The sequence below is a fragment of the Gekko japonicus genome, unplaced genomic scaffold, assembly GCF_001447785.1.
Source record: "Gekko japonicus isolate JY-2015 unplaced genomic scaffold, Gekko_japonicus_V1.1 scaffold42, whole genome shotgun sequence".
NCBI classification, from domain to species: Eukaryota; Metazoa; Chordata; class Lepidosauria; order Squamata; family Gekkonidae; genus Gekko; species Gekko japonicus.
Window position 1 is genome coordinate 1,073,766 of NW_015165831.1, and position 22,037 is coordinate 1,095,802.

The 22,037-nt window shown below is 49.7% G+C and overlaps 1 protein-coding gene across 1 annotated transcript in view; it reads right to left on the minus strand.

Moving 5' to 3' along the window:
* The window catches only part of EHD1 (EH domain containing 1), a 31,941-nt gene extending 10,896 nt beyond the window's left edge, over positions 1-21,045 (minus strand). The window contains exons 1-2 of the mRNA XM_015410848.1: positions 20,510-21,045; positions 13,674-13,771 (exon numbers count right to left, since the gene is read on the minus strand). Of these exons, the coding sequence (XP_015266334.1) occupies positions 13,674-13,771; positions 20,510-20,913 (502 nt within the window). The 5' untranslated portion in view covers positions 20,914-21,045. The remainder of the gene's footprint in view (positions 1-13,673; positions 13,772-20,509) is intronic.
* Between the last annotated feature and the right edge of the window lie 992 nt (positions 21,046-22,037).

Consider the following 22,037-nt stretch of genomic DNA (forward strand, 5'->3'; position numbering starts at 1 on the left):
CTTCGCGGGGCTTCCTTGCACTCCCGCCGGCCTTGCAGGTCCACCGCTGGGCCCCTCATGGGGCTCGGCAGTGGAGCTGCAAGGCCGGCGGCGGCCGGGACCGTTGGGGGCGGGGTGTGTGGCCTTATGACACACTTCCGGTGATGGCAGGGGGTGTGGCCTCGACACTTCCGGTGATGTCAGGGGGTGTGGCATATGCTAATGAGTTCCCCTAGCTCTTTTTCTACGAAATGACCCCTGGTTAAAGGTTTTCCTTTTTTGTTACCCTACCTCTCCATCCAGTTAGGGACCCTGACTTAATTAGGGCAAACAAAAAGTTGGCTGGATCCAACCCACTGTGTCTGTTTGTCCATATACACTTTTAACTATAGAATTTTGCTTTCTAATTTCAACTTTTATCTTCTTCTGTCTCTCACATACACATGCACTAAGGTGGCAAAGGGCAAAGCCGTTTGCAGCTCTCCCAAGTGGTGGTGGAAAGGGCTGCCAAGCTGCAGCCACGGCCGCCCCAATGGGGTTTCCACAGGGGCGGTTTGCCATTGCCTGCCTCGGTGCAGTGACCCTGGGCTTCCCACCCAATCCCTAACCAGAGCCAACCCTGCTTAGCTTCCGGGATCTGAAGAGATCAGGCTGTTCAACCTGGGTTGTCCAGATCCAGACTCTCTCAAATACTCACAGAAAACTAAGGCATTTATACTTTAATTCCATAAACATTTATTTATTTCATTTTATTTCTATCCCGCCCTCCCCGCATGCGGGCTCAGGGCGGCTTACACTACAGTTTTATATGCTAAATCATATTTCCAAAGATATGTTTGTTTTTTAAATATGACTAATTTGGTCCAAAATATACTACTGTGATCAGTGCTTTCGGTGTCATAAAGTTAATTAACTACTACATCCAAGTATGCAGCTAGCTCTGTGACTCTACAAGATTACTTGCCCAGATACATTACTTATTACAAAAGCTGTTTCCTATTTTCAGCTTTTATTTTTTCCCTCTACATGTCCTAAGATAGCACAGGGTGCAGTCTGCAGTTCTCTTTTCTTATTAATGGGTATAGTCACAATGTGGCTTGTTGAAAAGCAAAGAAATACACCAAGTACGTAAGGAATATGCTATATGTTAAGAATTCCATACTTTTGAAAACAGTGAAATAAGGTTTAGTAAAGACACCAGTGTTCCTATACCTCAATACCTCCCCAAACTCCTTTCCTGGAAAAACCCTACAAAGCATTCTTCCATGGCGTACACATTTATAGGGAAATTGTACATCTCTAGTTGGTTTTCTCCAGTATTCTCACAGCCTGGTTTGGTCCAGTCTTTAAGAAAGAGAGCATCTGCTTCTACTGGATGCCTGGCCTGGACCATCCATGGCTCAGGGAAGAGCCCCAAATCATTATCCTACTGTGGAATGGGCCCATGCAAAGCCCGCTCTGCTCAGCATGTCTAGCTGCCCTGGCAGATCTACATCTGCTCAGTCCATGCCAGTTTACAGACAAGGAACCAAAAACAGGAAGTGTCTGCCTTTGGTGCCCACCCACAGTAATCAAGGCTACCCAGGTGAGGTCTCCAAAAACAAACAAATGACCACCACAGCGCTGTTCAGGCACCTTCCATGTTAGTGGCCTTAATGAACCCCAGAATCCTCATTCACAGTTATCTGGGACTTAAATCAGAAGATACAGGGTCTGGGGAAGATGATACTTTTGCCACAAGGAATAGAGAAGTTCACAGAAGGAGCAGCAGAGGACAAATGGCTAGGGGGCTCAGGGTTACTGTAACAGAAGCATGATGGCGGGGAGTGCCAAAAAGGTTTCTGGTATTTTTCTGATTTGGGTCTATTGGACCTGAAAAATATCGGTATTCCCGAACCCTAATATTGGTATTTTATTTGGATTCGGGTAAATATCCAGGAAACCCGAATTTATTCAGCTCCATTATACCCTATGGGGACCGTCCCATATGGTATAATGGAGTTAAGAAGGTACTTGAAGTTTAAATACCTTGAGTTCACTTGCCGAGTCACGCCGCCTTCTGAGTTTCCTAAATGCCTTCTGAGTTTCCTAACAGTTTCTTAACTTCCAAGTGGGGGTGGGACAGCAAAAAGGATAGATGAAATGCCTTTTAGCCATTTAGACCTAGCAGATCGGCAGGGATCAATGAATTGGCTTCCAGCCATGTCAGCCTAACAGCGGATGGGCTCACCCACCCTGCTGTTAGGTTTAAATGGCTAAGTATTCCCGGTTTATGCCCAACCTTAGTTCAGAAGGCATAAAGTTGAAATGCCTTCTGAGTTCACTCACCATTAATGGAGCACTGACACTTTGTTGTTTGTATTATATTGTTTTATTCTGTTTTATGCTGTTTTGATCTGTTTTAACTTTGGCACTCGAGCCTCGCTGTTAGCCGCCCTGAGCCTTCAAGGAGGGCAGGATATAAATCCATAAATAAATAAATAAATAAACTCGGAAGGCGTTTCTAGCCATGACCAAATAAAAGCCGAATAATATCAGCTTTTATTCAGGCACAGCTATTTTGGTAGCTGAATCACATTCTCTAATCTGATTTGGCTGAATAATACCCAGTATTTGGGGGTATTTATTCAGCTTGGGATATACTGAGTGTGCACCCCTAGGGCACAGTGCACCAGAGGAAGTGCAGCAGCATTACTTGGCACTGCTTTTTTGTTTTTACTCTAGGTAAAAAGGAAAGATTACAGGATGTGAGGAAACTACATAAGAACATTTTTGTTGTTGTTGTTCAGTCGCACAGTCGTCCAACTCTTCACGACCCCATGGACCAGATCACACCAGGCCTTCCTGTCTTCCACCGTCCTCTGAAGTTGGCTCAATTTCATGTTCGTTGCATCGATGAAACTGTCTAACCATCTCATCCTTTGCCCTCCCCGACTTTTTTGACCTTCAATCTTTCCCAGCATCAGGGCTTTCTCTAGTGAGTGCTCCCTTCTCATTTGGTGGCCAAAGTATTTGAGCTTCCGTTTCATTATCTGGCCTTCCAGGGAACAGTCAGGGTTGATTACTTTTAGGATTGACTGATTTGTTCTTCTTGCAGTCCAAGGGACTCTCAAGAAGCACCATAGTTCAAAAGAATCTATTTTTTGGTGCTCGGCCTTCCTTATAGTCCAACTCTCGCAGCCATACATGACTACTGGGAATACTATTGCTTTGACCATGCGGACTTTTATTGGCAGGGTGATGTCTCTACTTTTTATCATGCTGTTTAGGTTCACCATCGCTTTCCTCCCAAGGAGCAGGCGTCTTTTAATTTCATGGCTGCTGTCACTGTCTGCGGTGATCTGGGATCCCAGGAACGTGAAGTCTGTCACTACTTCCACGACTTCCCCTTCTATTTGCCAAGGAGTGATGGGGCCGGATGCCATGATCTTAGTTTTTTTGATGTTAAGCTTCAAGCCCAATTTTGTGCTCTCCTCTTTTACCCTGAGTAAGAGGCTCTTTAGGCCCTCTTCACTTTCTGCCATTAGAGTGGTATCGTCTGCATATCTGAGGTTGTTGATCTTTTCCCCAGCAATCTTAATTCCCGCTTGTGATTCATCCAGGCCAGCATTTCGCATGATGTACTCTGCATATATATTAAATAAGCAAGGTGACAATATACATCCTTGTCGTACTCCTTTTCCTATGCGAAACCAATCAGTTGTTCCATATCTGGTTCTAAGTGTCACTTCTTGACCCTTATACAGGTTTTTCAAGAGACATGTGAGGTGGTCTGGTACTCCCATCTCTTTAAGGACCTGCCATAGTTTGTTGTGATCCACACAGTCAAAGGCTTTAGCATAGTCAATGAAGCAAAAGTAGATGTTTTTCTGGTACTCTCTTTCTTTCTCCATAATCCAGCGAATGTTGGCAATTTGATCTCTAGTTCCTCTACCTCTTCAAAAGCCAGCTTGTACTTCTGGCAGTTCTCTATCCACGTACTGTTGAAGCCTAGCTTGTAGGATCTTGAGCATGACCTTGCTAGCGTGTGATATGAGTGCAATGGTGCAATAGTTTGAACATTCCTTGGCATTGCCCTTCTTTGGGATTGGAATGTATACTGACCTTTTCCAATCCTGTGGCCACTGTTGCGTTTTATTCATTTATTTTATTTAATTTATACCCCGCCCTCCCCACACGCGGGCTCAGGGCAGCTTACAATATGTAGGTGCAATACACCATAATACCAAAGACAAGGCACAACAGTGCGATAAAATACAATTAAAACGATTTAAAACAGTTAATACAATGGGCAATGCCCAGGATCCAATGCGACTGACCACTCACTCAATTTGCCAGTTTTCCAAAGTTGCTGGCAAATTGAGTGCAGCACTTTAACAGCATCATCTTTTAAGACTTTGAATAGCTCAGCTGGGATACCATCACTACACCACATAAGAACATAAGAGATGCCTATGTTGGATCAGGCCAAAGGCCCATCCAGCCCAACACTCTGTGTCACACAGTGGCCAGAAATACGAGTGCCATCAGGAGGTCCACCAGTGGGGCCAGGACATTAGAAGCCCTCCCACTGTTGACCCCCCCCCCCAAGCACCAAGAAGACAGAGCATCACTTGCCCCAGAGCCCCTATCTATACCTTGTGGCTAATAGCCACTGATGGACCTCTGCTCCATATGCCTATCTAATTCCCTTTTGAAGCCGTCCATGCTTGTAGCCGCCACCACTTCCTGTGGCAGTGAATTCCAAGTGTGAATCACTCTTTGGATGAAGAAGTACTTCCTCTTATCCGTTCTAACCCAACCGCTCAGCAATTTCACTGAGTGCCCACGAGTTCTTGTATTGTGAGAAAGGGAGAAAAGTAACTAACAGCACAGCAAAGCTGCTAAGAGTTCAGCAGCCAGACAGAAGGGCTGATAAAGCTGCATTTTACCCTTCCAAAGGTACCAACTTGCCTTTCAAACAGCTTTGAACTTCAGCACATCACATGCCCTCTTTACCTCTTGAGTTCTCAGAATAGCAAAATTCCACTGACAATTGGGGAAATGATGAGAAGCAAGACTCTCACCAATTCTGCCTCCTGCTTGCAACCTCTTAATTGGGGAAGTTAATATCTGGCACTGGCAGGTGAGGTGAGGGGAGAATGGTACTCAAAGACTGAAGGCAACTGGCAAGCATGAGCCCAGCCCACAACCGCAAATCTTCAGAACACAAGAAACACTTGACCTATATGCCCCCAACATATCAACCTTTGCTTTGCTTGTTTCATGGGCTCTGACAGGTTATCCTTTGCCATGGAGGCAAGACTGTGCCACAACCAGCCTAAACAGCTCTCGCAAAACAAGTGCTCTACTAAGCTTTACCACTTGGATTGGCGAGGGAAGAGAAAATGGATGGAGAAAGCTGCCTCATATGGTCTTCAGGCTGCTGTTCTACATAGTATGGTTCTGTGGAATCATAAAGTTGGAAGGGGCTAAACAGGCCATCTAGTCCAACCCCCTGCTCAGTGCAGGATCAGCCTAAAGCAGTGATAGCGAACCTTTTAGAGACCGAGTGCCCAAACTGCGACCCAAAACCCACTTATTTATCGCAAAGTGCCAACAGCAATTTAACCTGAATACTGAGGTTTTACTTTAGAAAAAACAACTCATACATTAACTTAAGATGATCCAAACAAAGTAAGGCAAGCAATCCCAAATGCTTTCATTTACTTAAATTTGGCAGAGAATTCGACACTTTAATGATGGTCTGGGCCTGGCTGGGGCGATGGCACGCGTGCCCACAGAGGGGGCTCTGAGTGCCACCTCTGGCACCCGTGCCATAGGTTCGCCACCACTGACCTAAAGCATCCCTGACAAATGTTCATCTAGCCAGCCACCAGTGAGGGAGAGCTCACCACCTCTCTAGGCAGCTGATTCCACTGCTGAACTACTTTAATGGTAAGAGTTGCCTATTCCAACAAGCAACTGCTCTGTGACCCAAAGAGCTTTTAAAACTGGAGATGCAGGGGATCAAACCCAGGGCGGGGTAGGGGGCTTCCACAAACAAAAATATGTGCTCTTTACAGTGAAAGTCGGAGCTGCGGTGGCTCAAGTGGTTAAGACGCTGAACTGCAGGCTGTGGAAGGTCAGTAGTTCAGTGGTTCAAGACCCGGGTGCCGCAAGACAGGGTGAGCTCCTGTCTCTAGTTCCAGCTCCTGCCAACCTAGCAGTTCGAAAGCAAGAAATTGCAAGTAGATAAATAGGGACCACTTAGGTGGGAAGGTAACAGCGTTCCGTGCGCCTTGGTGTTTAGTCATGCCGGCCACATGACCACGGAAACGTCTTCGGACAGCGCTGGCTCTTCGGCTTTGTAACGGAGATGAGCACCGCAACCCTAGAGTCGGATTCGACTGGCTTTCGAGCAAGGGAACCTTTACCTTTACCTTACAGTGAAAGTCAGAACCTCCCCGGAGAGCTCAGGTAAGAAAAAAATGAGGTCCACTCAGGAGGAAGTGGTCACAAGGCATAAAAACCACAAGCCCCATGGAACCCTGCTGAGAAAGCTGGCTACGTTCTGGTTTAGCTGATCCACAGCACAAACACACAGAGAGCCCTTCGGCCACCCAGCCGTACCCGTCGGTGTGGCAAAAGAAGGGTAAGAGCTGCCCTGCCCTTTCCATGCCCAAGTTTTCTGCATTCGCGTCAGTGAAGCAGGAATTCCAAGGGAGCAACCAAATTTGGCAACTGTGTGGATTAAAATGCAGAGCATGAGGGTGTGGAGCATGGATGGTGTTGGGGGCTTTTTAAAGACTCTGTAGAACAAACATGCCTGGCTTAATGGTGGGGGGGAGAGATGAGTTGTGGCTGATTGCTCAATGAGGAACTTTCCCTCAGGCAACTTACAGGGAGTTCAGTTATGCTGCTGACGGGGCATGAGGTCACCATGGGGCACAGCTTTCCCACAGGCAGAGAGGGGAGGGGAAAGACACAGACAAAACCCTTGGCTCCCGCCCGGATCCACCTGCACCTACTCCCACAGGATCAAGCAAAGCCAGGGCAAGCTAGGCCTGCGAGCCTTCTGCTTTCAGAAGCTACTAAGCTGGGGCTTGGGCCCTCCACCACAGAAGCCTTGGCTCACATCCAAGGCTGCACTTTCACTCAGCGATGAGGAAAATGCACCACAAGGCACAAAGTTTCTCAAGCTTGGAAGCTGAGCCACGCTTGAAAGCTACCGAGAAGGCAGGCCACAATTAGGAGAATCATTTCATCTCCCTGGGGCAGTGTGGAGAGTGAGGCCCACAGGTAGCCTGCACATTCCACTAGGGGTTGCCAGCTCCGGGTTGGGAAATACCTGGAGATTTTGGGGGTGGAGCCTGGGGAAGGGAAATTTTGAGGAAGGGAGGGACCTCAGCTGGGTATCATGCCAGACAGTCCACCTTCCAAAGCAGCTATTTTCTCCAGGGGAGCTGATCTTGGTCATCTGGAGATCAATTGTAAAAGCGGGAGATTCTCCAGGTGTCAGCTAGAGGTCGGCAACCCTAGCTGTGACTCCAGCAGCACCCAAGGGCACTGGAAAAACCAGTGGCTTTGCTGGGCAGTGAGCAGTGCGACAGAATCCGGTGGCCCTGAGTTGGGTGGGGGCTTGCGTTGCATTGGAGGGGACGGAGCACTGCAGAAGCCCCAATGGCTCCAAAGCTACCTCTCAGCTGAACGGCCAGCATTTGCAACATGTACGCCCTGCTGATTTCAAGCTAGTTTTTGAATGGGGGATATGTTCAGTTGTATGCTCAGAGTCGTATCCAAGCATCTCGCTTCCTGTTAGCGACCCAGTCACTTGTGGCAGAGGCTTCCCCCACCCCCACCCCGCCAAGAGGAAATGCTACAGTCCCTCCCTTATGGAGGGTGGGGTATAAATCTGATAATAAATAAAATAAATACATTTAAGTGCAGGGGAAATCAGGCTTTTCCATTGGCTGCCTTTAAGTGCACCCCCCCCCCCCAAATGGAGTCAGACTCAATTTTAATGTGGCACTGGCAAAGCAGAAGCTCTTCCCTTTGGGGTTTTGCCCTCGCGAAGCATCTTGCCTGACCTGGGATACATGTGGCCTATGAACCTGCTTTGCATGGGTAGCAGCAGCAGCAGCAGCCCAATTTAAATGACACCCTTGCCTGTGCAAAGACCCATGGGAGGGAACTGTTGCCTCGCAAGCACCAAGTTTAAATCAAGCCTCAAATAGACAGGAGGATAGGATTTCCTGCCTCTTTTGGATTCCCTGAAACCTCCCCAGGTGGGAGAGAAGTTTCCCTGCTGGCTGTCTCACAGCTTCCTGGTCTTTCTGGTTGAGGTGTGGAGAAAAACAAGGTTCTGAACAATAGTCGAGGGGTGTCCCAGCAGACCAGGGCTTCCTGTGACTCACTTCGGGCCACTATGAGGAAACCACACACTAATGTTTACAGCACAGTCAGCCCTAACAGTGAAGCAAAGAGGCGCCATGCCAAAGAGGAGCCTGGGCACTACACATTCTTTCCAAGATGCTGCAATAAGGAACACAAAGGTGAGGCCTGGAAGGTGGGGGCCGGATTCCAGAGGTTCCCTCCCCCACAGTAACAGGCCTGAGACAGCTGCATGAGCAGCTTCAGGTGGGTAGCCGTGTTGGTCTGCAGCAGAAGAATGCAACTCAGAGTCCAGTAGCAACTTAGAAGACCACTGAGATTTCCAGGGCATATGCTTTTCAAGAGTCAAAGCTCTCTTCATCAGATACAAGTACTACCTGTATCCGGAAATCTTGGAATCCTGGAAATCTTGTTGGTCTCTAAGGAGATAATAAATTTGAGTTGTGCTCTTCTGCAGGTACAGGATTCATAGAAAGGACAAAGCTGACCAGATGCTCCAGCCCGCAACCTTGGCACGCCCAATTCCGTCTACTTGGCAAGCGACCATTACAGCAGCCAGCCACAAGGCACCTGGGGACAGGGTGCCTTGCAACTGACAGCCCTTTGCCCTGGGTTTTTGCTGGTCTCACCTGACAGAGCAGAAAGGACTTCCAGGGTTTGCACTCCAGCCCAGCAAAGCCTTACAAATCAATAGCTGGACACACCTTATGGGAGACGAATGCATTTATTGCCGTGTAAACTTTCACTCTTGAGAGTCCCTTGGACTGCAAGAAGATCAAATCAGTCAATCCTAAAACAAATCAACCCTGACTGTTCCCTGGAAGGCCAGATAATGAAACTGAAGCTCAAATACTTTGGCCACCAAATGAGAAGGGAGCACTCACTGTAGAAGACCCTGATGCTGGGAAAGACTGAAGGTCAAAGAAGACGGGGACGGCAAAGGATAAGATGGTTAGACAGTGTCATAGATGCAACGAACATGAAATTGAGCCAACTTCAGAGGACGGCGGAAGACAGGAAGGCCTGGCATGATCTGGTCCATGCGGTCGCGAAGAGTCGGACTCAACTGCGACTCAACAACAAAACTTTCACGAGCCAGAGCGAAACAAAGATGATCCACCTGCCCTGTGGCTGCCCTCTTCTATCCTGATCCACAGCATCACTGTCAGAGCTGGTCTCTGGGGTGGACATTTACTTGGGTTTTTTTTTGTTCAACAGGTATCTCGCTCCTTTCCCCGACAAGCGGGGCTCAGGGCATTTTCCAACAAACAAATATACATTAAATCAACAGCCTACAATGACTAAGACCCACATATTACAAGATAAAAACCTAAAACTCTTTTAAAAAACCCAATCTACTATATCAGAGGGCGCCCCAACAATCCATCACAGGTGGGCAACTGGGGAGGCAGCCGACACAGAAAAATCTATGGCCTCATAAATGAGTAGGAAGGCAAGCCCGAAGAAGAAAAGGCAAGAGAGAGAAAAAGGGAAGGAAAGAAAAGATAGAATCAGGGAAGAGAGGAACGGGATAAAAGGGAACAAACAGGGTGGGAAAGGGGGAAATAGAAAGAGGGGGGAAAGGGAAGAGGGAAAAAGGAGGAGAGGAGGGAGGCCAGCTGGTCTCTCTAGCCGTCACTGTCGTCAGCCACATGCCCGGCAGAACATCTCTGTCTTACAGGCTCTACGGAACTGGACCAAGTCCCCGCAGGGCCTGGGTCGCACTTAACAGAGAGTTCCACCACATTGGGGCCAGAGCCGTGAAGGCCCTGGTCAAGGACCGCCAAACCACTTTGGGGCCAGGGACTAACAGCAGGTTGCCACCAGACGAGTGTAATGCTCTCTAAGGTGTATACAGGGGGAGGCGGTCCCACACCATAAATACAATGGTCCCAGATCATTTAGGTGTCAAACTCAACTGTTATAAGGGTCAGATCTGACATAAATGTCACTTTGTCAGGCCAGGCCATGTGTGCCGTAAAATGAAACACCAGGTACCGGAGATATAAACTTTAACCTTATTTTTTTGCTCAAAATACCGATAAAAGCAATTGATTCCTAGAAGTAAAACCAACTGACTTACTGAGGAATCCACAAAAGCCACAATAAATATGTAATCATATACAAGACTAGTTTTTTCCCCAAGGGATACCATGAAAGGCCTTGCATTTCCATACATAACAGTTGCTTGCAGGCGGCATGAGAGCCCCGGATGGGCTGGTCCGGGTCCCCTCCCCGGCCTTATGTTTTGACACCCCTGGTTTAGGGCTTTAAAGGCAAGTACCAAAACCTTGAACCTAATTTGGTACTCAATCTGGAGCCAGTGTAGCTGGCAGAGCACAGGTTGTATATACGCTCTCAAAGGGGTCCCAGTAAGGGCCCACACTGCCACATTCTGGACCATTTGAAGTTTCCGGAGTAGGTTCAAGGGCAGCCCTGGGTGGAATGAGTTAATCTAGAGGTGGTCTAGATTAGTAGTCTAATCTAGAGGTGACTGTTCCATGGATCTGTGATTTACATAAACGGTAGAAACACCAAGCCCTGGCATATTTTTGCTTCTGCAAAGTCACAGGTGGAACAAGCAGTGATCCCTAACCCTAAGCCCCCAAATTGACCAGTGGAACTAATTCTGGCTTTTGAAATTTCACTAGCTGAATTGCCAATTCTACCTAGCATTTCTATACTGCCCTCTCTTCCAAGGAACTCAGGGTGGCATACGTGCATTCTCTTTTCCTTATTGTGCCCACACAAGCCTGCAAGGTAGGCTAAGCTCAGAGAGTGACTGTTTCAAGGTCTCCCAGTTGAGCTTTGTAGGAGTAGGCTTATGTTCCCACATTTTTTGCACATTTCCTGACACTGCAGGGAATCCTACACACACTGTCCTGATTGCGCATAAAGCAAATGCCCAGCTTCCCTACTGGTGTAAAGCAAATGCAACGGAACAAACCACAATCCAGCTCAAATGAGATCTGCCGTGGGTTTAGAGGGGAGCAGCCCCCCCACACCCAAAATGCTTTTAGTTTAATTAAGATGACAGGAACTGGACCAAATTAAAAGCCTACCATGACCTCCGGAGATTGCCCTGTGAACAAGAAGAAGAAGAGGAGATTGGATTTATACCCTGCCCTTCACTACCCAAAGGAGTGCCTTACAAACTCCTTTCCCTTCCCCTCCCTACAACAGACATCTGATTCCTGTGAGGTGGGTGGGGCTGAGAGAGCTCTTTCAAGGACTGCTCTTGTCAGAACTATGGCTTGCCCAAGGTAATCCAGCAGCTGCAAGTGGAGGAGTGGGGAATCAAACCCGGTTCTCCCAGATTAGAGCCCGCGCACTTAACCACTACACCAAACTGGATCTCTACCACGGGGGGGGGGGAGGAATCGGAAGGCATTCTAAGCAGGGCTGCCCCAACTTGCATGCAATTCTATCTATATTCACCACAAGTTGCCCAAGAATGGGAAAGCTTCATTATTTTAAACACACCCAGTGTTGTTTTGGAAATAGGCTTGAATTCAAAAAGCTTAGAAAAGCCTTGGTTATGGTTTCAAAATTGGGAAGCACAATAGGAACTAGTTTTCTGACGGCTCAATGCTTTCACCAGACAAGGGGCAAGGCTGTACATGCTTGGCAGCTGCAGGCTTTTTTTAAAAAAGGCTGAGTTAAGAACATAAGAACATGAGTTGAGGGCATGGAATTCCGTGCTTCTGCAGCCGAAACATATGCATGCAGAACGCAGAGCTCCAGAACCAGTCTCCAACACAGTTCTGGTGGGAAGGTCAGTGCTACAGCCTACAACAGGTTCCTCAAGCCCTTTAATGAGGGAGAAAGTAGGAGATATAATTTTTTGAAAATAAAAAGGTTTACCTGTGGCTATTAACCATGGGGACTAAAGGGAACCTCCACATTAAGAGGCAGTAAACCTCTGAATAACAGGGCCAGGAGGCAACATCAGGGGCCACTATGCCCTGTTTGCTGGCCCTCCAGGACAACTGGTTAGTCACTGTGTGAGCCAAGATGCTGGACCACACTGACCACTGGTCTGATTCAGGAGGGCTCTTCCTATGTCCTCCTTAATTATACTACTGGCTCCTCTAGTGTGGCATCAACCTTGGGAGGAGTCGCTCTATTGTCTCCTCAAACTGTTGGGGCAGCTGTCTATGAAAACTGTCCACTCAAATGTGCACTCTGCCAGGGTAACGCAAAATTCTGGGAGGGAGTGGAACTGGCCAATCCGGCAACCCTGTTACAAGCAGCCCATAAAATAAATGGAACGAGCAGCCCAGCGATGCCCTGATGATGTCTGAGCAGGGAGAAACGCTACATCAAGATTGATGGAGCACGCATCCTGCTTTCTCACTCCCCAGGGTCAAGCAGCGCCTTATCGGCAAGCGGCAGTTTCCTGCTAGTAGCCCAGGGAGACGAGAGAGAAACAGAGGAGGGCAGGATTTTGGAATGGCAGGCAACGTAGTTACAGCGAGAAAGAATTTCCTTCCATTCCGTCATGCCAAATATGGGACACTAACACAGTGACTCAGGCAGAGGAAGACCCGGGGCCAGGCTGACGCCGGCTTCCACGTTCCATCTTCAGGCCAAGCCCCTTCCCCCAGAGAATAGCAGTTGTGTCAAAGACTCCTTTGTAGAAAGAAAGAGAAAAGAGATAGTGCTTTGGTGGGGGTGGGGGGTAGAGGCACCAGGCAGAACAACTGGCCCGTCCCAAGGTGCCAAAAGGCCCAGGAAAAAGAGAAAGGAGAGGACGGCCAGCCAAGTCAGAGGCCTGTCAAGTGCCTTGGAAGAAAGCTGCTATTTTTAGCTGCCATCCTTGACAGGAGAGAAGTTTCACTATCAACCCAGCAGGAGACACCAGGGCCTTCTGTCCCGGATCCAAAAAAACAAAAGGCAGCAACCCCAAGCATCCAGAATGCTCTTCTCTCCTAGCACTGGGGCCCCATGGCTGATACGAAAAGCAAAACTAAGGGCCGAGCACTGCCACTCTGTGTGCCAGCCACAGATTTCCCCAAGCTTATGCCTGGAAACTTCAGCACATGTGGGAAGGTGGGGAGGGAGTTTCCTCCATGGAAGCCAGATCTTGGCCACAGAGGGCAGGCATTATGCCAAAAGCCTGGAAGTGTGGCCATTCCCTGCCCCTCCCAGGAAAAGGAATGCTGGAATCTTACACAATGCACAGAGTCCGATTGCTCTGATTAGATAGCGCACACGGGCACGCAACACCATTGCCAATAGGGATTAAAACCCCTGTGAGTCATGAAAGGCCACTGGCCAGCCTTCATCCTTACAAAGGACCGCTCCCTGTGAGCCTTTACCTCTGCTTATCCGCTGCTTCTCTCCAGACAGGATCCCGGGGGTGTCGATAATGCTGATGCTGTCCAGAACAGGATTGGGTAACTGGGCACACATGAACCTGAAAGCAGGAGGAGACAGAGTTGGGAAGTGATCGCTGCTTGCTGGGTCTCAGTCCACATTCGTGAGGTAGAGGGAGTACAGTCAACCAAAGACCCTCGCAGCTTGCCTGACTACCTGGCCCATCTCAGCCTATCTCTACCCTCTGCTTTCGGGGGGGGGGGGAGAATCTCATTGTTGTTAAAAGGTTCACAGGCCAAAACAGACATTGCGAGCATGCTGTTCATAGTCCAGGGGTCCTCAACATGTTACCCATGGGTGCCTGCACCTGCCAGCATCATTTCTGGTGCCCACCGTGTTTTTAGAAAGTGAATGGGCCTTTCTGACTGGCCACTGGAGATATGATTGCCTATGCAGATTTTTTTAAAAATGTTGCTTTGGCAGCAGCTGAGAAGAGATTGGATTTATACCCCACCCTTCACTTGGAGTGTCAGAGTGGCTTACAATCTCCTTTCACTACCGCCCCCATCAACCACCCTGTGAGGTACATGGGGCTGAGAGAGCTCTTCGAGAACAGCTTGGAGAGAACTGTGACTGACTGACCCAAGGTCACACCAGCAGCTGCACATGGAGGAGTGGGGAATTAAACCTGGTTTCCCAGATTAGAGTCTGCACTCCTAAACACTACACCAAACTGGCACCAAACCACAGCACAAGGATCTTCAGTACATGACTCAAGATAAGCTGCAGCAGTCATTTTGTGGCCAGCCCCACCTCCCGTGGCAGACATTCTGTGGCTGCGCCCACTGTGCTGTGTCAGGCTTAAAAATGCTGGGGACCCTTGCCCAGCGTGTAGACTGTGCCAAAATGTAGAACCTTACTGTGAAGATGGAGGCTCCTCATCCCAGGAAGAGTGGATGGGAACTTTTCTGTCTCAGGGTGAGCTCTGCTTCCGAAATAGATTTTTACCCCCTTCCCTGCAACCTTTTGACCTTTTTAGACTTTCAGTTCTCGGGGCCTGATGTGGTTCTGTTTAAACATTTACTGGGTACTCTCTCTCTTTTTTTGGTATTTTGTGTGTATGTGTGTGTGTGTGTGTGCCTGCCTGTGAGCCTGGAAGTCATGGTGACTTCTGGTGACCCCCTACTGGGGGCTTGGATGTTTTTCAGAGAGGAGACTTAGTAGCCTGCCTCTGGATCCCAAGCTCTGGTATTCCTTGGAAGTCTCCCTTCCAATTACTTGCCAGGGTTCGCTCTGCTCAGCTTCCAAGATCTGACGAGATCGGGTTTGCCTGGGCTATCCAGGTCAGGGCTACTGGGTACTTTTCAAAGGCACTCTAATAATAAAAAGAAGAGATTGGATTTATACCCCACCCTTCACTGGGAGTCTCAGAGCGGCTTACAAACTCCTTTCCCTTCCCCTTCCCCTCTCCAACAATAGGCACCCTGTGAGGTAGGTGGGGCTGAGAGAGCTCAGAGAGAACGGCTCTTTGCAAGAACAGCTCTGACAGAACTATGGCTTGCCCAAGGTCATCCAGCAGCTGCGAGTGGGGCAGTGGGGAATCAAACCCGGTTCTCCCATATTAGAGTCCGTGCACTTTACTACTACACCAAACTGAACCGCCAGCATTCACTGGGAAGACAATTTTGTGAATGGTGCAAAGGCCAGCCAATCAGCCCTCAGCACAACTGGGTGGGAGGTGCTGGCTGGGGACCATGAGCAGTCTAATGCAGGCCCCGGTCACACGGGCCGGATATTGCGGGGGGGGGGAGGCGTGGCTGTTTGCCCCGGGGCTAAATAACGCGCGGTTGCGCGATCAGACCTCCTGTGGAGGTCCCGTGGGTAGGGGGAGGTGCCAATCTTAGGACAATCCTGCCATGCGGCAAAGAAGCGGCGCAGTGTGGCAAACGGGTTTGTGGGGTTTTTTTGTACACCAAAGCATGCGCATGCTCCGTTGGGTGCTTGTGCGCATCCATGGAGACTTGGGGGGAAAAAACCCTTTTTGCAAGGGGACACGGGCGGGCACCGGATGCCACCGGAAACGCGATCAGACGCCCGCCCTTGCCCCATGGTTACCGGAAACTAGTACCTCGGAGGTACTAGTTTTTTACCCCGCATCTTCGGCAGGAAGCCTCGAGTGAGCCACGGGAGCTCTACGCTTCCCAGATCTGGCGGTGAGATAGCGCCCGGAAAATCCGCCTATCTTCCGTCTCTCTAGCGTGCCTAATGTTCCGTGTGACCGCAGCCACAGCGGGTTTTTCCTGGAAGACCAGGCTGCCCTTGGGTTCGTTTCAGTCTGGAAGTCTGAACCCCTATCCAAAAGAGGAACACAGATCCACACAGCACCAATCACCTCTCCAGCTACGACATTTATTCAAAAGGAAGATCAGGGTTTTCTTCCCCACGTGGGCCATCAAGAAAACAAAGAAGTTACAAGACAGCAAAGTAATTAAAAAAAACATTTTTAGGAGGTTCCTTACAAGTGCAATGGGGTAGATCCGACTTTCCTCCAATTAGCCTCCCTCCATCTTAAGAGGCTCTCCCTCCCGTGAAGAGCCACTACATTTGAAGATGCATTAGATCAGAGAAAGGCTTCAAAAAGCTGAGCCAAAAGGAAAAGCAGAACATGAATATTTTAACAAATAAGTACACACTGCTCCAAGGAGTGATGGATATGTTAGAGGTAGGAGCCATCACACCATGCACCTCTGCCTTCCTAGCGATGGGCCGAAGGTCACCTAGAAGCTAGGCATACCCTGCCCTTGCATCAAAGGGCAGAGCTGGAACAGCTGGGTTTGAATCCCCGTTCTGCCATGGAAGCTCACAGGGCGACCTTAGGCCTGTTACAATCTCTCAGCCTAACCTACCTCACAAGGCTGTCACAAAGATAAGGCGGGGGGGGGGGAAGAGAATGATATGATAAGCTGCTTTAGGTCCCATGAGGGAGAAAAGCGAAAGAAAAATAAAGAAAACTTTAAAAAGGAATGCAAGAGTACCGGCTGCTTGAAGAAAGAATGGGGACACCTCCCCCTTCAATAGGACAGACACAGGGCCCTGCTGCAACCATACATTCTCTAGGGAAGTCAGGGTCACCTTCCCTCCGTTGCACCAGATGAGTTTCGCCTGCAGATGAGTGCAGAATGCATGCTCTTTGATATATATATAAGAAGGCACTAAGGGAGTGCGTCTGCAGGTTTAGGCTACAGTGTCACTAATATGCAGATGATACCCAGCTCTGCTTTTCTTTCCCACCTACTTCCAAGGATGCTGTTGATGTTCTGAACTGGTGCTTGGAGTAATGGGCTGGATGAAGGTCAACAAACTGAAACTTAATCCTGATCAGACAGAGGTTATCTGTCTCAGTATAAAGGCCTTGGACTTGATCTCTCCTATCTTAGATGGGGTTATACTCCCTTTGAAAAGTCAGGTGGTCGCGGCATTTCAGAGTGCTTTTACCCAGCTTTGACTAGTGTGTCAACTGCGCCCATTTTTGGTTCAGTTAGACCTAGCCATGGCAATCCAAAACTTAGTTACATCTAGACTCAACTGCTGCAATATACTCCTACTTGGGGCCACCCTTGAAGAGTGTTCCTAGATGCGGCCAGATCACTGGCCAGAGCCAGCTACCAGGAGCTTAAATCTCCGATGCTACAGCAATTACACTGACTACCGATTTACTCTCGAGACCAAATTCAAAGTTTTTATCTTTTAAAGCCCTAAATGACTTTGGACTGTGGTATCTAAATGAACATCTTCTTCCATATGTTCCTGCCCAGGAATTAAAATAATGGGGACAGGCCCTCCTGACTGTTCCACAAATTAAAGAGGCTTGTCTGGCAGGCACACAAGGAGAGGGCCTTTTTGGTAGCAGCCCCACAATTACGGAACAACTTCCCCAGGGAGCTGCACCTGCCCCCTTCATTGCAGAGGTCCATCAGTGGCTATTAGCCACAAGGTATAGATAGGGACTCTGGGGCAAGTGATGCTCTGTCATCTTGGTGCTTGGGGGGGGTCAACAGTGGGAGGGCTTCTAATGTCCTGGCCCCACTGGTGGACCTCCTGATGGCACTGGTATTTCTGGCCACTGTGTGACACAGAGTGTTGGACTGGATGGGCCTTTGGCCTGATCCAACATTGGCATCTCTTATGTTCTTATTGCAGAGCATCAGGAGGTAGCCGAAGACAGTTTTATTTAGGACTGCATTTGACTGGTTTAATTTTCATTCATGGGCAAGTCCTAATTGGAGTTTTCAAAACGTTGACATCTATGGGTTTTATAATTATTATTTTTATTGCGTGCCTTGTGTGTTTTTATAACGGTTTATTTATATCGTAAGCTGCCCTAAATCCCACAAGGGAAAAAAGCAACTAATAGATGTTTTTAAATAAATAAAGCGTGCTCCTGCACACAGGAATTCCACATGAACAGCACACTAAACTTTCCGAAATAAGCACCAGCAATCCTTGCCTTTGCAAGAACACAGTGTCAGCACACTGCTTTCCTGCAGCTGCAGACCAATAGTTACTTTTGCCCTGCACGTAGCAGGAAAAATGAATATACACACACACCCCTTTCCCTAACTCGACCACTCTGCCAGCATTTACTCCCACTTAGCCCAGAAGCCTATGGACAAACATTCCTGTGGGTGGAACTGCTCAACTGTTGCCTTTCAACTTCAGGGCATCCACCACAGCGGTGGGCAGCTGTCTCAACAAGGATGGCACGGGCAGCGATAATCCAACAGCTCTCTTGTGGAATCCCCCTGGAGACTTTAAGACGAGGGGCCTCCAGAGCGTCCCTCCCACATCCCTCTGGACACTGTGATCCAGCAAGGAGGATTACGGTAGGCCAACTGGACAGCATATTTAGATCGCTGGGCAACTGAAGGTTAAAGAGAGTTGGTTTAAGTATTAACTGTCCCCCCCTCCTTACAAGATCTGAGGCCCACATTCCAGTGAAGCTAGCACTACAAAGACTCCTGCAGATAATACATCAGACAACCTGGCATGAAACCCGTACGGCCTCAGCTTGTTTTTCAAGCACGTTTGCCTCAGTTGGGAGTGCTCAGATCATGACCCTGTCTCAGAGGCAGCTAAATCCATTCAATCTCCCAATAATGCACAGGCCTTACAAAGCCCTTCCCTATTTCTGTGGGGGGGGGAGTACCCCTTTAAAGACATAAATCTGGAAACATTCACCTTTAAACCCTGAAACAACTTGTGGCTGAGGGAAAACTGCCATAAACCAAATGTGCCACCCCAAACTCCTTCTAATGCCTTAGGCAAAACATTCTCCCCTTTGTGAACAGTCTCCTCATTCTGAAGGAAGAATTTCAACTGGATGACCCAAGATCTGTCAGGAACTGAAAATGAGGGGGGGGGGGGCAGATTATGCCTTGAAGAAATAGGGCTGAGAGAGGGACTTGGAACCAAAACCTTAACATCATGCAGTGTAAAAACCTGCACACTGTCTCCCAGGTTCCAAAGTTCAGGTCTGAGAATTTAAATGGAGGACACCGAAGGAGACAATAATTTACACACACACCCAGCAGTTCCTGTCACATAAAGGAGTGGGGCACACCTGGGGCACTAAAGGCCACAGAAACGGTGCAAGACCATCCAGTGCCCAAGGAAGAAAATCTAAGGGGTTCCCCCACACCACAGCCAGGACATAATAAACACAGCCCCCCAAGGCAGGCTTGCCTGACAAGCCAAACAGCTTTGCCATTCCCTCTGGTCTCTGCCCAGTCTTCTTGAAGCTCCTTCTTGCCTCACTGCGAGAGGAGAGCAAAAGAAGAACCTCTGCAAGCTGCTAGCCAAACCTCCACGCCCCTTTCCAACCAAGCGGCAAGCCACGCTTCAAAGACAAAGCTTCCCCTCCGTGGCTGGACTCTGCTGGTGCTCTTCGGCTAGGGAGCAGCAGACACACACCGCTGTCAGGGTGACAGGTAGGCATAGCTTCTGGGGCTCTGACAACTTCAAGAGCTTTTCAATAGGGAAGGCAGGTCACATTTGGGGGCCCTACAAGTACCCTTCAGCCCAGGGAGCAGAGCAATTCCAGTCTCATGGGTGGCTGAGCTGGGGAACTTGATTGTTTCTCCCCCCCCCCCCCTTGGGCTTTCTGTGGATTTTCAGAGCATAACACAAAGCAAAGAGATTCTAGGACCGGGCAAAACAAAAGCTACCACAAGAAGGATGCCAAAAAAAGGGAGGGGATGTATCTCAAGGGAGCAGCCGGATTAACTTTGAGTAACATTGCCATTAAAGCGTCCAGCCTCGGCCCCAGTTGGCCAGGAAAGCCGTGCCGGGTGGTGGGACAAGAGAAGCAGCGCTCTAGAGAAGTTGCCACAGCAGGTCGCGAGCCGGGCACCGGCTGGGTGGGGCATGTGGATTCCAGCGAACTTTTTCGCAACTGCCTCTCTGGAAGGCGGTTGCAAAAGCCTTCCCCCGAATTCATGAGCCGTCTACGTTGCACTGGCGCGTCAAGATTCGCGTGCAGTAAGCGGGGATTACTCAGGCCCAGGGATGGAGAAAGAACTAGAGCAAAAGATGCCGGGGCCCATTAGGGAGACACTGCAGATGAGCCGCCCAAACGCCCAGTCTCCCCCCTGCGGCAACGTAACGCTACTTCCCTCTGCTGGAAATGAACAGTAAGCAGACCTCTCCCTTCGACCACAGCACATTACACTCTCAGCACTGTCCTAGTTCTCAGTGAGGCGGTCCACTGGGCCGTACCGCTCCAGCACCTCCCCTAGCCCGCAAAGCACAGAGAAAGCGCGCGTTGCCCGCCCCGTCCTACCTGTTAAGGAAGGCGTTGCCGAAGGCATTGAGCTTGCGGAAGGGTCGCCGCGGGTCGACGACGAGAGCGTTGCCCGGGATGACGCCCTCGGTCTCCCCGCACATGACGGCGATGAAGGAGTCGGTGGTGGGCTCGGGCCCGATGCGCATGCCGGGGAAGTCCTGCTCCAGGAGGTGCCGGATGAAGGTGGTCTTGCCGGTGCTGTACTGGCCCACCAGCAGCACCATGGGCTTGCTCTCCCAGTCGGCGGGCTCCAGCGCCGGCGAGTGGAAGTCGTGGAAGCGGTAATACTCCTCCAGCGGCAGCAGCTTGCCGGCGTACAGCTGCTTCAGCCCTTCCGAGACGGTGCGGAACAGCTCGGGCTCCTTGCGCCGACGCGCGTCGCGGCTCACCCAGCTGAACATGGTCGAGCCCAGGCCCACTGGGGGCAAAAAGGGAGGCGTTATATATGCGCGGGGAGGCTGCCCCCGGTGCAAGAGCGCTACGGGCGGGGATCGGACGCAGGGACAACCACCCGCCCGAGCCGCCAACAGTGCAATGCACCGTAGACGCCACGCGCCCGCCTCGGGCTCATTATAAAACCTCTGCCGGCCGACCACGCCCCCCATCGTTGCTGATTGGCTTCTTCACTAACGAACGCGCCCCTCTGCCCCGTTCCCTCGTCTCTTGTTTCTCTTCTTCCGGCAGCCATGACGGTTACCGAGGCGAAAAGAGTACAATCCCGCCCGCCTCTGCGTGCTTAAACGGGTTGCCAACCTCCAGGTGGTGCCTGGAGAACCCCTGCTATTACAACTGATTTCCAGACAACAGGGATCAGTTTCCCTGGAGAAAAGACCTACTTTGGAGGTGAACTCTATGGCATTGTACCCGGCTGAATTCTCTCCCCTCCCCAAATCCCACCTTCCCCAGGCGGCTCCACCTCCCCCAAATCTCCAGGTATTTCCCAATTCGGAGCTGGGAACCCTAATAGGCGCGATCTTGATCTTGACATGGGACATTGCGTTCATTAGTTGCCCTGCGCATATTTTTTTAATAGGACTTTGTGGTGTTAAGCCGCCACCCCTCATATGACCTGTGGCACCAGAGTGCTCAATTTCCCAGCCCTAGGCGTTATTTTGAGGCAAGGCTCAATCTTGAAAAGTGATAAACGTTTATTTTAAGATGTTGGTGCCCCAGGCTGATGGGGATTCAAAGGGGCTCATACCTTTGTTTGCCCCTGCTGCTCCATTTGATCCTCACTACAACTGTCCTGTGAACAAATTCAGGACAAGTGCGATTGGCCCAAGGTCACCCAGCAAGCTTCCATGGCAGAACCAGGGATCTGTGTTGACTGCCTCTGAACACAGGCCAAATGTTTTCTCCTCCCACCCGGCTAGTGGGGAGCCACAGCCTGTTTCCTGCAGGTATGTAGCTTCCAAGCAGGTGTAGGGCCCTGACAGCACTTGGCAAAAGAAGAAGAAGAAATTGGATTTATACCCCGCCCTTCACTACCCAAAGGTGTCTCAGAGCGGCTTACAAACTCCTTTCT